This window comes from Acanthaster planci, linkage group LG14, assembly GCF_054643075.1.
Source record: "Acanthaster planci isolate LZ-2023a linkage group LG14, COTS_SCS, whole genome shotgun sequence".
Classification (NCBI taxonomy): domain Eukaryota; kingdom Metazoa; phylum Echinodermata; class Asteroidea; order Valvatida; family Acanthasteridae; genus Acanthaster; species Acanthaster planci.
Window position 1 is genome coordinate 15,109,816 of NC_141790.1, and position 14,043 is coordinate 15,123,858.

Sequence of the window (14,043 nt, forward strand, 5' to 3'; positions counted from 1 at the left end):
GTATTATACGTCGATTGACTTCAACGTCTTTCAGCTTTGTTACACGTTGAGACAGTTCTAATGACGATCCCTGCCTTTGCAGCACCATCATTGGAGGTTCGTGGTTTAAAAATTGTTGAACTGTGACCCAGGAAACGGGTACAAAATTTTAATCTGCAAAAGCTCAGAGTGTCGCTGGAATTGCGCCCGCATCTGCCAACGACTTAGGGCCTGTTCGTTTCGCGATCCGTCGTTGGTTCACTGACACCAACCCCCCTCCAAAGGGATACAGCGAACCAGCGATGGGATCAATGATCGAGATCCAGATCGGAATAAAACCAACAGGCCCCATTTCTGCACTTCGAGTGCATGTGTGTAAATGAGACACTATTGAATTCAAAGAAAGCGAGATTCCAACGAAAAATAAATTTGATTTTCTGCTGTTAAAGCAAATGTGTATTATAAAGAGCAGCGTGCATGGAGACGTCTCTCTACGGATTGGAGGAAACTCTAAAGAGGCGACTCGTGTGGAGAGGGACAGATGTAAACACCCAGCATCTGCTTCAGCGTCGTCAAACGGTCATTCCAGCTGGGTAAGTGGTGAGATTGTTTTCCCCGGAGGACCTGTAACTGACGACCAGATTTCACGCCGGGCGAACCTACCGAGGAAACCTGACACAACACCTGATCTGATGAAGTGATGTTGCCGATGACAACAGGAAGGGCAGCGCGTTGGGACAGACTTCCTCGTCATGTCTGTGTGCCATCTTCAGAGAGGGCGGCAGCCTACTTTGATCGAGATTTATTGTCCCCCAGCGAGAATTGATGACCCCTTCCTGTAGGCTCTGATGTGGTCTCTCTGTGCTTCGTAGCCTGTGAATTCTCTCATACCTAATGTGTGGTCCCGTCTGTGCTTAACTATCAAGTGTCTATTTCATGTCTGTCGCTATGTGTGACACACAGTGTGTCAAACTGCAGGAGCCTGCTTGTTTGGGGATAATGTGCGTGATCTTTCGATGATAACTTTATTACTTGCAAGTCAGTTCACTCTCGTATTTGGTTCGGCTAGTGAAAAGATGAGTTTTAGACGAGAATTTGCCCGCCCGATGATGGGTTATTAATGTAGCGCTTCAAAGCTTGTACATCGGAGCTGTGGCACCGCAGGTGGACTTGAACCGATCGGATTTGTCCCGATGACGACATCGCTGTCATCGCTGAGTGGTCAAGGTCCACCTGTGACTCGAACAACGGCGACGTTGTGACGATTTTGAAACTAGAATGGACAGTCGTGAGATCATTCGAGCGATGTCGACCGGGGAATTTCTTTGGATGTGCACCAGTAGGCGTATAGTGCCTGCGATAGAGGGTTTGCATGTCTGCCATCTTGCAGGCCAGTGCTTTCATTTCACAGGGTCATGCACAAAGGAGGCTTCCCTGTCGAACAAAAGGACTGTCCTGCAAGATGGCTACCACGCAAAGCCTCTACACTTTAGGGGATCTGTTAAGGGAGGCAGACCTCCCCACTGTGAAGAAAAGTAAGGGATGCCCCCTCCCACACACACCCATTACAGACACCCCCCCCACACGCACACGCCCCAGGGTCCTTTCCAGATGGGTTTGAGATTCTCAAGAAATTGGGCGTAGGAACTTGCCACTGAAATGCGATCACAGATGGCCAAGTTTGATTAGTTCTTTGGCATAGGGGAAATCCACATTGATAGCCACCAGCTACCCCTTAATCATGCACTTGTCTCCGCACTCGGCAATTCCGTCGAAATTCGGGGCTTAGTCTTGAGTGACTGTGGAATCCCACTGAGAATATTGTAGCCAAAAATCGAAGCATATAAAAATATTAATTACAGGGAAAGTCAACAAGAACATGACTCAATGTAGTTCACTATAGTGGTGACATGTATCATGTCTCAAAACAAGACAACCCTCCGTATTTACTTACAGCGAACAGTCAAGGAAAATGACTCTGTCAGATGAGTTTTATTGCTGGCTATGGGCGTGCTGGCGGACCGCAATTACGTCGGCACAGCTTTGTAGGCGCTCATTGTATACCGCGCCGAGTGCTCACCGGCGCCATTCCCTCGTGGAAAGCGCGGTCACTGTTGCCATAGTTGCTGCGAACGGCTGCAGCTCTAGACCGGCTTTTGATTGGCTGAACAGACACACCTATCGTCGGTGGACAAACCAATCAAGACAAGGAATGCCCGGGATGCCGTATCGGTATACTCGGAGTGATTCGTGCGGCGAGTCGTGCGTCAACAGATATATCATCTGGTCCATTTTCCCGTTGTATATCACACGCCGGCTTCTACACAAACTGTCGCTGTTGGTGAGGACTTTGACGTCAGAAAAGTCGCGGATTTTGCATCTTGGGGATGTAGCACTCACGCCCGATGAAAATTCATCCTCGACAGGGAGACACCTGAACAAAACACTCGTCGAAAGGAGATGAAAACAACGCAGACGTGGGAAGAGTTCAGCCCTGCGGCGATCGCTGGATTGCGGTAGGTACAATGAATGCCAAATACACCAGAAAGTGGCTGGTATTAAACGCACGCCGGAGGGAGTAGTCATGAATCGAGCAACATTTCGTAGGTTAAAAGCTCGCGTGACGTTTCGCCTAAACATGACTCTGCGGCGCCAAGTGTCGCTTTGAATGCCCTATCCGTCGGAATCAGATTGCCACCAATTTAAGCTGCGCTCACCGAGCCCACGGAATGAATGTTACTCGCTCCACGGATTGGGGTTGACGTTCCTGACCCGTTTTACCTTTTGTGTCGGGACACGGTGCTAAAAAAAATGGCGTCCAGCACCAGTGTCAGTACTCTGCCTGCAAACAGCACCCTGGAGACGCCGATGTCCACCGAGGGTGAAGGCTGGTTCCACCCGGACACCATCCTCCTTCCCGTCATCCGTTGCTGCATCGGCACTGTGGGCATCATCGGTAACCTCCTGGTCTGCATCGTGGTCGTACGTCTGTGGGGCTCCAACAAGCGCAACACCACCAACACTTTGATAGCCAACCAGGCCATGATCGACTTCGTGGCGTCCGTCTTCCTCGTCGCGGTCACCCTGACGGAGATGTTCAAAGTGCCACCCCCACAGAACTACTTCTTCGGGCAGATCTTTTGCAAGTTCTGGGCCTCACGGATGCTCCTGTTTGGTATCTTCGCCTCCTCGACCATCAATCTGACGGCCATCTCGATCGAGCGGTACCTGGCCGTCATCCACCCCATCTACTATTCCATGAAATTCGCTAGTACCATTGTGGCAAAACTGCTCCCCGTTGTGCCGTGGGTAATCGGTCCGTTCTGGCAGTTCGTGGTGTCGCTGCTCCGGTATGAGTTTCTCCCGGACAAGATTGACTGCATCTACGAAGCCCCCGGGTATACCAGTGCAATGGAGAAGGTTTTCGGGCTCATCCTTTTTCTCTGGGAGTATTTCATACCCACGATCATCATGACCTTCGCCTTCGTCAAAATTGCCTTGAAATTCCGCCAGCAGAACCTGAAGGTGGCGAGCAGGCGACCCCGGCTTGCGACGGGCGCCACGACCGTAGCCACGATCTCAGTCATGAAGGACCACCAAAACTCCATCTCGGTCGTGGAGCAGAACAGCCCGATGGAGAACTCCATGGTGAGCGCCTACGGGGGAGAAGGTGCCGGCACCAGCAGTCAGCCCGGCCGAAGTCAGGGCCCCAAACCTCCGATGAACATCCAGCGCAAGAACGTCACCAAGACGCTGTTCGTTGTCTTCATCTTCTTCGTCATCTGCTGGTCTCCTGACCAGTGGGCCTTCTTGCAATACAATCTCGGTGGGCAACTTGACTTTGGCGGGTGGTTTGTGAACACCGCCATTGTCGCCGCACAGTTGAATTCGTGTGTCAACCCGCTCATCTACGGGCTACAGTACAGAGCCTACAGACAAGGTCTGAAGAAGCTTTTTTGCAAATGTAAATGTCGTAGAGGGTGATCACCCTCTCTCCCGTACAAATCCCAAAGCAAAGCTCAGCTTGTTGAATTATTGTCTCACGCACGTGGCTATTGGTGTGTGACGTTCCCCCCCCCCAAAGTCAGACGTTCGAAGCAAGCTTTTTACGCCATGTGCAAGATGGAGACCGCTTTATTCTGTGCAGTGTGTTGTAATAGTTGGCGAATGACAGCCAAACTCAGATACTATCATTTTGATGTAACGCCAGTTGATAAACTTTGACCAGGAGAAAATAAATGTGCTGTTATCTTATGGGCCCTTATCAGATGGAATTTAACTGATTTTAATAGACATTTCATAGCATGATGACGTCGCAACGTAAGCAACGATGCTTTTTAATGTTATTTTAAAAGAACAATTATCATTATGTGTGTGAAAAGTCGCCTACTCCCGACTTTAACGGAATTCTGAGTAAATGTATAGGACGAAACTTCAAACTGTTGACGCTCCATTGGTAATTGCGCCTTCTCTCGATCCAGCTAGGGGCTCAGTGGGAGGAATGAATGGTTTGCCTAAATGAAACGAATGCAAAAATCTTGCCAGTCATTCATTTTTGTTCACGAGGCTGTTTGCTTATATTTTTCATGATGTATAATTTATTTAAAATTGTAATATACGACATGACCTAAGTTAAAGATAAAATCTTTCCTCTGATCAAAATGGGTAAAATTAAAGTACAGCCTTGAGGTGAAAAAAAAGATCAAGTTAAAGCTTCGATGAACGTGGACGGTTTGCAAGACTCCAAAACAAGGAAAGATGAGTTTAAAAAGACGGCATTGAAGTCTCGAATCAGTCCATTACCTGCACGAAACGTCGGAACGAAGAGTAAAACGCACGGTTGGGCTAATGGGATTGAATCTGAATATGGGTCGACACGACGGACGAAATAGGGGTACGCGTGTCTGCTTTCAATATAATATGGAAATGTCACCCAACTTGGAACTTGGTTAAGGGTTTGCCATTTGCTCCACTTTCTCATTTTTTGCGGTCGAAATGAATCGAATGTATTGGAATCACTTTGAGTAAATTGCAGGATTTAAGCTTCAGCACGCACAGGCCTAACGACCTTTGGCACCTTCGCTTTTAACTCCACGCTAGTCTTGAGTGATCTTCGGCGTGCGAAATTGTAAAATTGCGTGTAGGGATAACCAGGGGCGTAGCCTGGGGTTGGAGGGGAACTTCCTTCCTTGTGGGAACTCTTGCCCCTTTAATTTCCTCTTGTCCCCATCTGAGAAGAGCTCGGCGAAGCCACTGAGGATAATATTGAAGCTTTACGTGGTCATGTTAGTTCGCGATTAATCTGTGTTTAAGGTATAATGGATGTGTTCACCTGTGAACAAATAGTGCTCTTGCTTATGGAATCTCGGTGATACCAAGTGCGACGACCTTGACCCCAGAGAGGAAAAAAACCTCCCAAAGTTCGACTCAAAACGGTCACCCCAAACGAGACGATTGAAATAAGGCGCACCACTTCAAACAAGCAAGGAGCATTGGTTTTCGTTTCCTTTCCTGCCTGGCATTGACGAATTGGCTGGAGTTTAACCCAATTGTGATGTCGTCGTTGGGTCATTCCGTCTCACGCAAAGAAGAGCAAGTAATGTAAATATCGTGTCAAAAACTGGCGAGGGAATATTTGAAAGCTTTTACCGTAGTTTTTCTGGGTGGCTGCGTGTAAAGACGTGCAAAAGTGTTGACAGTTTGCCCTTGATACACCAGTCCAACTTCTACTTATCTTCGTTAATATTTCACTCCATAGAGCGTATTACGATCGTCAAACAAGTGTTAATAACGTAGTCAAAATTTGTTAATATAGAAGATACACACACGAAAGTGACCCTTTCGTCAGAATGGACGTCAAAGTTTGCACACGCGGTAAACCAAAACACAACAAGCAAAGCGAATGTATTATCGGAAACCAGTGCGCGAGATGGATACCATCTTCGATTTATGGGTTCATATTTTAAGACAAAGGCTACCCTAAGCTTCTGTCAGTTCTGGTTTTCGCATGGCAAAATGATAGCAACTGTTTCTATGGTGCAATAATGTAGTTGGATGTAACAATGCTTGAAATAATTTGCGCTATTTCTCCCGAATTGTGTGCCTTTTAAGCTTATACATTACAGGCCTACTTCTTGTTTGCGCGCTCATTCCCTGTACACAAGGAGAGTAGAATAACAATTCTACAGGTCGTTATCTAAATGCGCATATTATTGACGATGACGTAGTGTTGATATGAAGTTTTAATGATATGATGGTTAAATTCGCTGCAGCTTTGTACCATGGAAATTTTTGTCCTAGTTCGCGGCATCGTCGCACCGCGAAATTAGACTTTTTCTCGGTGATTAGAACGTTCTATTCCAATGCAACAAGAGCTCTTTGAACTTTCGGATTATAATGCAGTGATTTATTTAGGTGAGAATCTTTGTTTATTTATCATTTATTCCTACAAATAACGGATTTTTACCTACAGCTGTGGAAAGATTAATTTCAACCGGTAACAGATCGAATTAGAAATTTCATATGCCATCTGGAAGAACTGTTCTTACCTCTGCGCGAATGTGAAACATTTAGTTGTTATAATTGTCGACAAAGGTGTGCTTTCTGTGTTACTGCTGTGCAATGCCTCGCTATAGAGTATGCGGACACAATGAACGTCATATCACCTGTAGCTGGACGCTTGGCATTTTTCACCTCACATTTCGCACGAAAAAAATGGCTTATTTTTATAGATAGAGAATATAACATTTGCATATTTTGTTCGTGTATTTCTAAACGTCGTGTTGTGGAATAAAAATGAACTGCATCTGATAGTATGGTCGGATTTTTGAATCAGTTAGTCAGAAATATGAGGACTGTGTTAGTGAAGGGGAAAGAACAACTGTTGAATTTCTGTTTAAAATGGAAATAAAAATCCCAGTTTTTGTTGTGATTTGGTCACAGGGCGTCTACTTTGTCATGTTAAACAAAGAAGGCCAATTCAAAAAGTTTTTCGAGCTCTGTCTTTTGTGTATCCGGAAACGTCTCTGAAAGGTGACCTCTTGTCGATTGTCGTTTAATGGATTGACGTCACTCTTGAGACTGAATTTTGTGCGAGAGATTCTGTCTGCGGCATCCACCATTGTCTTTGCCGTGATTGCGATCGGGCAGCGGTCAAGAAACTTCCGTCCATTTGTGCCTTTAATGGACGGATGTAGATATTTCAAAACGCACTGCGTACCTCTGAGGGACAAACCAGCCTGAGGGAAAAAATGAATTCGGTCAATGAAATCAAATTGATGTCATGCAACTGAATCTGTTCACATTTGTCAAACGAGCCTTTTCCCCTACGCAAAAGGCCTACTCCTTGATTTGATTAAACTTTCAATAAAGCACATCTCTTCTTCCGCGCTAATGTTCGCTTACTACTGGGTTGTTGACAAGATGATAGTCTAAAAAATAATGACAGTTTATACGTCTTCAAGGAAGAGATTGTATAAAACAGAAGAGGGAAAAAGAGTGATTTAGATCAGCGGAATACGAGTCAATATTTATCTTCGGACCGGCCAAAACAGCCCAGTATGCTCTGGGTTGGCAGATATGTTCCCCCTTCTGTTTGATGTCAACATCACGAAGTCGCCGGCACTCGCCGAGCAGTGTTCCTCTTGAATGCACATCAATCATCGCGGGAACGACATCATCAAAGAGCTGCGACCCCATTGCCATATCGGTTGGTTGATTTCTTGGGAGTCTTGTTTATCCTGATCTAGTCATTTGCGGTCTTCGGGGCTGAGGTTGCGGGTGGAGAGTTTTGCACCGCAGCCGCCACCGCATCTCGGCCGTGTTTACCCGTCTTCGCTTCCTCGCCGGGCGGGTGCTGGCCCGGTACGAAGTTCATTCATGATTCGGGCTCTTAACGACGCAATGAGTATTCTACGGAGTAGGGAGCCTTTTAGAAATAAGAAAGCAAATTCAGTTAACTGCAGAACGTACGTGTTAGCACGCAACCAGTGCGCAACCAGTTAACAGGACGCAACCAGTTAATGAATTGCAGTATTCTGTGTTATTGCAAACATGGCTGGCTTTCTGTTGATATTGAACACGTGCACCCCAACCCACCTCACCCAACCCGACCGCATCGCAGACCGTAGCAAAAAATAGTGGAGTAAATTTACCGTTGAAATTCAGGAATTTTTTTTCTACCGTGGCCTTCTCTGCTTCCTCAAATCCAGTGATTGCCCCGGCCAAATTTGCCTTTGTACGGTTGGCTGAAGTGCAGGTGCACCCGTGTTTGTGTTCGTTCTGCATAGGTTGGCATCACCGTCAAGGCACGTACGGTTATTTGCGTGTTTTAAATCTGATCAGAACCGATCCTACACCTTCCCCACGGGGCCTCGCAGCGCACATGTTGGATTTGGTCCATTACTTTCCAGCAATTTATGTCGTCACCGGAAAACAAGGTGCGCTGTGCAGAATGTACGTCCACGTGCAGTGTTCCGTCCAGATCTCCCCGTTGAATCTCTTCTTGATTTATAGCCATGGAGCTTAAAATGGCACAGCAAAGGCGTTTTTTTTTACCATTTAGACGCATAGCTTGCACGTTTTCTTGGTTAGGGGTGCGGGAGGGACCTAACCTGGATGGGGCACGAGAAATTCATGGGGTGCCAACTGACCTGTAACATAATGACGTGACGTCACATTTTGTAACATAAAGCGCCTTAACTACGGCAATGAGGTGGGACACTATCCATTGACGTCATTACGTTTCAGGTCAGTTTTTGTTGGTTATAATCACGTCGCCATTTGTAACCCTGTCACTTCTCTACAGATACGATAGACTTTTAATTTGGGTTACCGTGATATCCCCATTTAATTGGGTTGATGTAAATAACCTGTGCATGCATTAATTAAGGTCGAGTTCGAGAGGTCTATTCTTGACATGGGTTTCGCGCGTCTCGCGCTCGAATCCGCGGGAACATGACCCAAGAACACTGTTCTCGGAACAAGTTCACACACCACCTCCTCGTCAGGGTTTTACACGAACGCACGGGAAAACTCGTGAGATTTGATTATTAAAAAACTGCAAACCATCGAGATGGCTTACAAAACTGGAGACAATGGAAAGTTTTGCACAATAATTGAGCAAAACTTTCCATTGTCTCCAGTTAATTATTAACATAAATATTTTTCCATGACAGTTATGATTTTTTTCATGGAAAAGAAATTAGCTGAAACAATAGAAGAATGTACGAGGACGCCGCCATGTTGCATGTTGCTTGCATGCATGCTACAAGTAACTCGTAGCGATAACCGGTTGTACGTTCCCAGCGTTCGAGCAGCCGACCCACAAACAACAAATCGAGCTGTTCCTGAACATACGAGAAGGAGAAACCCAAACTCAGCCTAAATGATGTAATGTAACATCGTAGCCCCAATGTATGCCGTCACTTTAACTCCGCCATCACACAAATTATTGGGCGAAAGCGTACGTAGGCCATGTACACAAAAACTCAAGCGCAGTACGCCAATTACGCCATTTAAATACACCAGAGGTTTTGACCGCGGCCACCGAAAAACTGTCGGACAGCCGGATATTAAAACTCTGCTCTTGCTCCAACAGTCGAGTTCGCACACATTTCATAAGCAACTGAGCACTCAGCGTGCTCCGAAGAAAAATATTTTGATAGGGAAGGATATATTGTTGCCATCCATCAAAGAACCCGTGCGTTCACAAGTCGTACTTTAGACTCCACACATTCGTCTTACTGATAGATGATGAATGCACTGCACTGCGTAAACACCCGCATATCTCAGGGGAAAGAAAGGTGGGGAAAGTTGTCGAGAGGTGTTTTTCTGTATGAGTCTATGCAGGGTTTGTATCATGCACTTGACTTTCCTCGCCGTCCGGTTGGGAAATCTATCATTGCTAGCATTGCCAGGGAGAGCAGGGACAACCCTTCATCGAGATCAGTTTCTGTATCCGTTTGCTAAGGTGCGGCTGGGCCGGGGACTCCCGAGGCCCCCGTTTCCTTAATGAGGGTGCACTCAGTTGACTTGGTCACATTTAAAACACTGACCACTTGAACTGTCACCAGATACTTTTCCTTCTCATGGGGGGGGGAGAGACATGGGGGCAGGCCTCATGTGGGGGGGGGGGGAGATGTTGCTCACCCCCGCTACTCCCCCGGCCTCTGCGTTATCGCCTGGTTTGTCTGCGCTTTTCCTTGAGGTATTTTTATAGGCCCTACACAAAGGCAAATTTTAAAACGCCGAAAACAATGTTAATTGATGCTTGATTTTTAAATTTCTTTTGCATGGATTTTAGTGTTCTTAACGTATTAGTTTCATGTTCTGTACCCCTGGCATATGGAGCTCTATCGGCGAGCTCCGTGTGCGGTCACCAAGTTGGTACCACCGTGACTTGTGCCGTGGTGTTTGTGTAGGGCGCCCTCTATCGCTATTCTACCCACGATCGCACGCGAGTTACTTGCACGCGATCACGTGCACGTGATCAGCTGACCATTGAAACGCATGGTAAACAACCGTCATGGCGACGTCGTCACTTGGCGTATGTTTGGGAGGTTTGCTCGGGATAGCGGCGGTATTATCGTCGCTCCCGACCTTCCTGGCCGAATTCAGGCCGCACGTGGTCGAGACCCAACTCCTGTGGGAGCCCCAGGTGGTGGGCGACGTGGCCGCGTTCCGCATCCCTGTTGCCGCCCGGCTGCCCAACGGCACGCTGGTCGCGCTGGCCGAGGCCAGGAAGTTCTCGTCGGGGGACTACGGTGCCAAGTTCCTCGCTCTACGGATGTCACATCCGGACAAGTTTAACGGCGATGGGGCCGGGGACCTTTGGACACCAACTCAGTTTATTGTAGGTGTGTATCCTTGTGAGGTACACGTTGATGTTGCAATTTAGTATTTAGACAGTGTCTGTGCTACAGACTTGTGTTGTAAGACAGATGATGTAGGCCCATGCCATGGTTACCAAGTTGAGTTTGATCTAAATTTTTTTTCCATCAAATGAGATACATCATCTGGAACTTATAAGCTTCAATACATATTTTTGTTTTATCCAGAATTTCAGATAACATTTTAGAAAAGGCATACTTGTTGTTTATCATTTTTCATTAAAAACTTAATTGTGCAATTTGCATCTTTTTGAGTCAACCCTGTACTGATTTTTCTTGTGACTGTATGTTACTTCGCAGATGACTTCCAAGCCAAAGATGGTCTGAACCTTGGAGCAGTGATCGTCGACGAGGTCAAGAACACCCTCATCGTTCTCTACACGGTCTGCGCCCACACTGCATGCCCAGAGCGCGATTACGTCCGCAGTAACTACATGCTGCGCAGCCGCGACTGGGGGTTGACGTGGGAACGCCCCGTGGACATATCCAGCAACAACGCAGCCTTGAAGAACCTGTCCTGGTCAGCTGGTCCGGGCTACGGAATCCAGAAGAAATATGCGCCGTACAAGGATCGACTGATTGCCTGCGGCCACACCAATGACTTGAACATCTTGTCCATGTTTTGCATCGTTAGCGACGGTTAGCACGAGCAATACTGAATAATCCGTTCACATCGTTCTTTTTTAATTTTTCCATTCTCCACTCCAGGCCAAAGCACAAAAATACGAATACGTGCATTTGTACAAGCAGCTGTCTCACACTAGAAGTTACGTCGGATGCAGCAGCTTTGATAGCTATTTGATTCATTCACATTTGACTTATCATTTTAAGTGAAAAATCCCAAAGGATCTTTGATCCCCCTAAGAGTTGACAACATAATGTTTCCACAAATGCCCTTTCTCTGCCATTTGTTTTGGGGGGGATAAAGTGCCGTTTTTATTGTGGCTTTGAAGGTAAAAAAGCAGTTGATCTCGAAATATTCCTTGTGTGTGATTTTTCAGATCATGGGGATACGTGGGCGAAAGCAGGTGTTGTGTACCATATTCCATACAGAAGTCCTTTAGGACCAGGAGACTTTGCACCCACTGAAGTTCAGGTAACTCTCATTGTATGCGGCGGTCAGAATTTGATTCGCTGGCTGTTAGGATTTGCCGTAAGAAGAGTTTTGGCCAAATTGATTTTTTATGCTAGCTGTCCACATGAACTCAGATAAATCTGTGTCATACATGGAAACACTGCTTAGCAAATTTGCTGGTCAAAAAAACAGTTCAGAGCTAGTCACAAGTAATTCATATCACATAAAGTTTGAGCTGGTAAACGTTTCGCTCCGCAACATTATTCCAAGGTTTAGCAAATTTGTTCACTGAAGGGTGCCATGAAATAGGAACCTGTTAACAACCTTCCTGTTTCTTGTACTGTGTATCTTTTGATCAAGATCGTTGAGCTGTACAACGGTACCGTTCTCTTCAACGTTCGCAACGAGCGTCGCTACCACTGCTCCTGCCGCATTGTCATGAGCAGTGACGACGGCGCCAACACGATCCCGGTAGAGACAATCCGCTTCAACCCCACCCTGATCGACCCAGTCTGTGCCGGCAGCATTCTCCTCCACGGCAGCCGGCTCTACTTCACTAATCCGGCCAACGAGGCCCACCGGCAGAACCTGACGCTGCGCTGGAGCGCCGACTGGGGGGACTCGTGGGTGGGCGCCCTGGTGGTGGACCCCGGGACGAGCGAGTACTCCTGTCTGACGGCCATCGACGACAACCATGTTGGGATCGTGTATGAGCAGGGCCTTGCCGGGGTGTGGTTTATCAAAGTCAAACTGAATTCATGATGCACCCTTTTGAAACACCTTATCGGCAAAGTCAACAAGTGCCCTCTGTCAAGTGTTAATTTCAAATTTGGCAATAACTTTCAGAAAAAAAAAATTAGGTACTACCTTAATGCTGAAAGGCATCAGCCAGTCCATTTTAGTTTAATGCAATAAAAAGGGAGCGTTTATAATCATCTTATTATTTGCATCTTGGAGAGACTTCCATTTTTCACTATCAGATGCCAAAGAAGGCTACTTGTATCTCAACAAATTTCATTAGCAATGCTCCTTGATGTAGCCAACTTTGCCAGTTTTTAGAGCAAATGTGTATCTGCAACTCCAGCCATCGTTTGCCAGTGCTAATTTGCCGACCAATAGGGGCGGATAACAACTTGTGTAACTTGTAGGCGTATTGACAGTTTCCTTCTGCAGCCGCTACTTACGTGTGTAATGTGTTCATTTCTCATGGTTGTTAGAAACAAAACAACCCTGTTCTTCCCAAATTTCAAACAAGTGCCTTGAAATTTGGCCATTACTTAATGCTGATGTATACTGTGTATATACATGTATTTCTTACACTAAACCAAAATCCAGTACTTTTTGATTGAAATACTTTGAATTTATGAATGAAAAACATAAGTCTTTCTTGAATTCTAATTTACCAACCATTTACATGTAGTTCAAACGGTCCAAATTGATATCATTTTAAGAAGAAAGGATCAAAATACATTTTATGTGAAGAATCACTTTTTTTTATATGTGTACATGAATAAGAAATCGACATCTATTATTGCTGGTTTTATCCTATGAGAGGAGATGGTGAGAAAGCACCCTCTAGATATTGGGAAAAGTCACAGAATATCTCAACTTTTTAAATATGATTTGGACCTGAGCTATGGTGCGAATTGGTGAAATGTGCTTACTTCAAACTTTTTATGTATAAACTCCAACTCAAGTTGAAATTTACGATACTGAACGGTTTGCTTTCCACAGTGTACAGCTTGTGTATTTAAATTTTTTTCAGTTCCCAAGTTTTCATTTGATACTAGTTCCCAAAACAACAATGTCCGACATTTGTGACCTGTCGCAACAAAATGAGCGTAAAGTTGCACACCGCTATTTCCTCTTATAGCGGTTCAATTTTGGGGGTTTTGTTACATTTGAAAGAGTAACCCTTCTATTTCATTCCAAATTTTTAACAAGATCGAACAATTGAAACTTCCTTTGCTTACAAAGTTTGACAGCAGCAGCATTATTCGTGCCTGGTCAGAAATGCCGCGGAAACAAAAGTCTGAAACAAAGACGCAAAGCCGCCGGAATAATGCCGCATTGTCACCTACTTTTGCCCTAACTGTTATG

General features: G+C 45.8%; 2 protein-coding genes across 2 annotated transcripts; both read left to right on the plus strand.

The window, feature by feature from the left end:
* The first annotated feature begins 2,212 nt into the window (after positions 1-2,212).
* LOC110977941 (trace amine-associated receptor 8c-like) lies at positions 2,213-6,789 on the plus strand. Its single transcript, XM_022232488.2, has one exon. The coding sequence runs from the start codon at positions 2,713-2,715 to the stop codon at positions 3,961-3,963; it is 1,251 nt and encodes a 416-aa protein (XP_022088180.1). The 5' UTR covers positions 2,213-2,712; the 3' UTR covers positions 3,964-6,789.
* A 3,671-nt stretch (positions 6,790-10,460) lies between these two features.
* On the plus strand, positions 10,461-13,660 carry LOC110977935 (sialidase-1-like). Its single transcript, XM_022232481.2, has 4 exons — positions 10,461-10,835; positions 11,169-11,507; positions 11,870-11,964; positions 12,304-13,660. The coding sequence occupies exons 1-4, from the start codon at positions 10,505-10,507 to the stop codon at positions 12,703-12,705; spliced, it is 1,167 nt and encodes a 388-aa protein (XP_022088173.1). The 5' UTR covers positions 10,461-10,504; the 3' UTR covers positions 12,706-13,660.
* Positions 13,661-14,043: the final 383 nt, after the last annotated feature.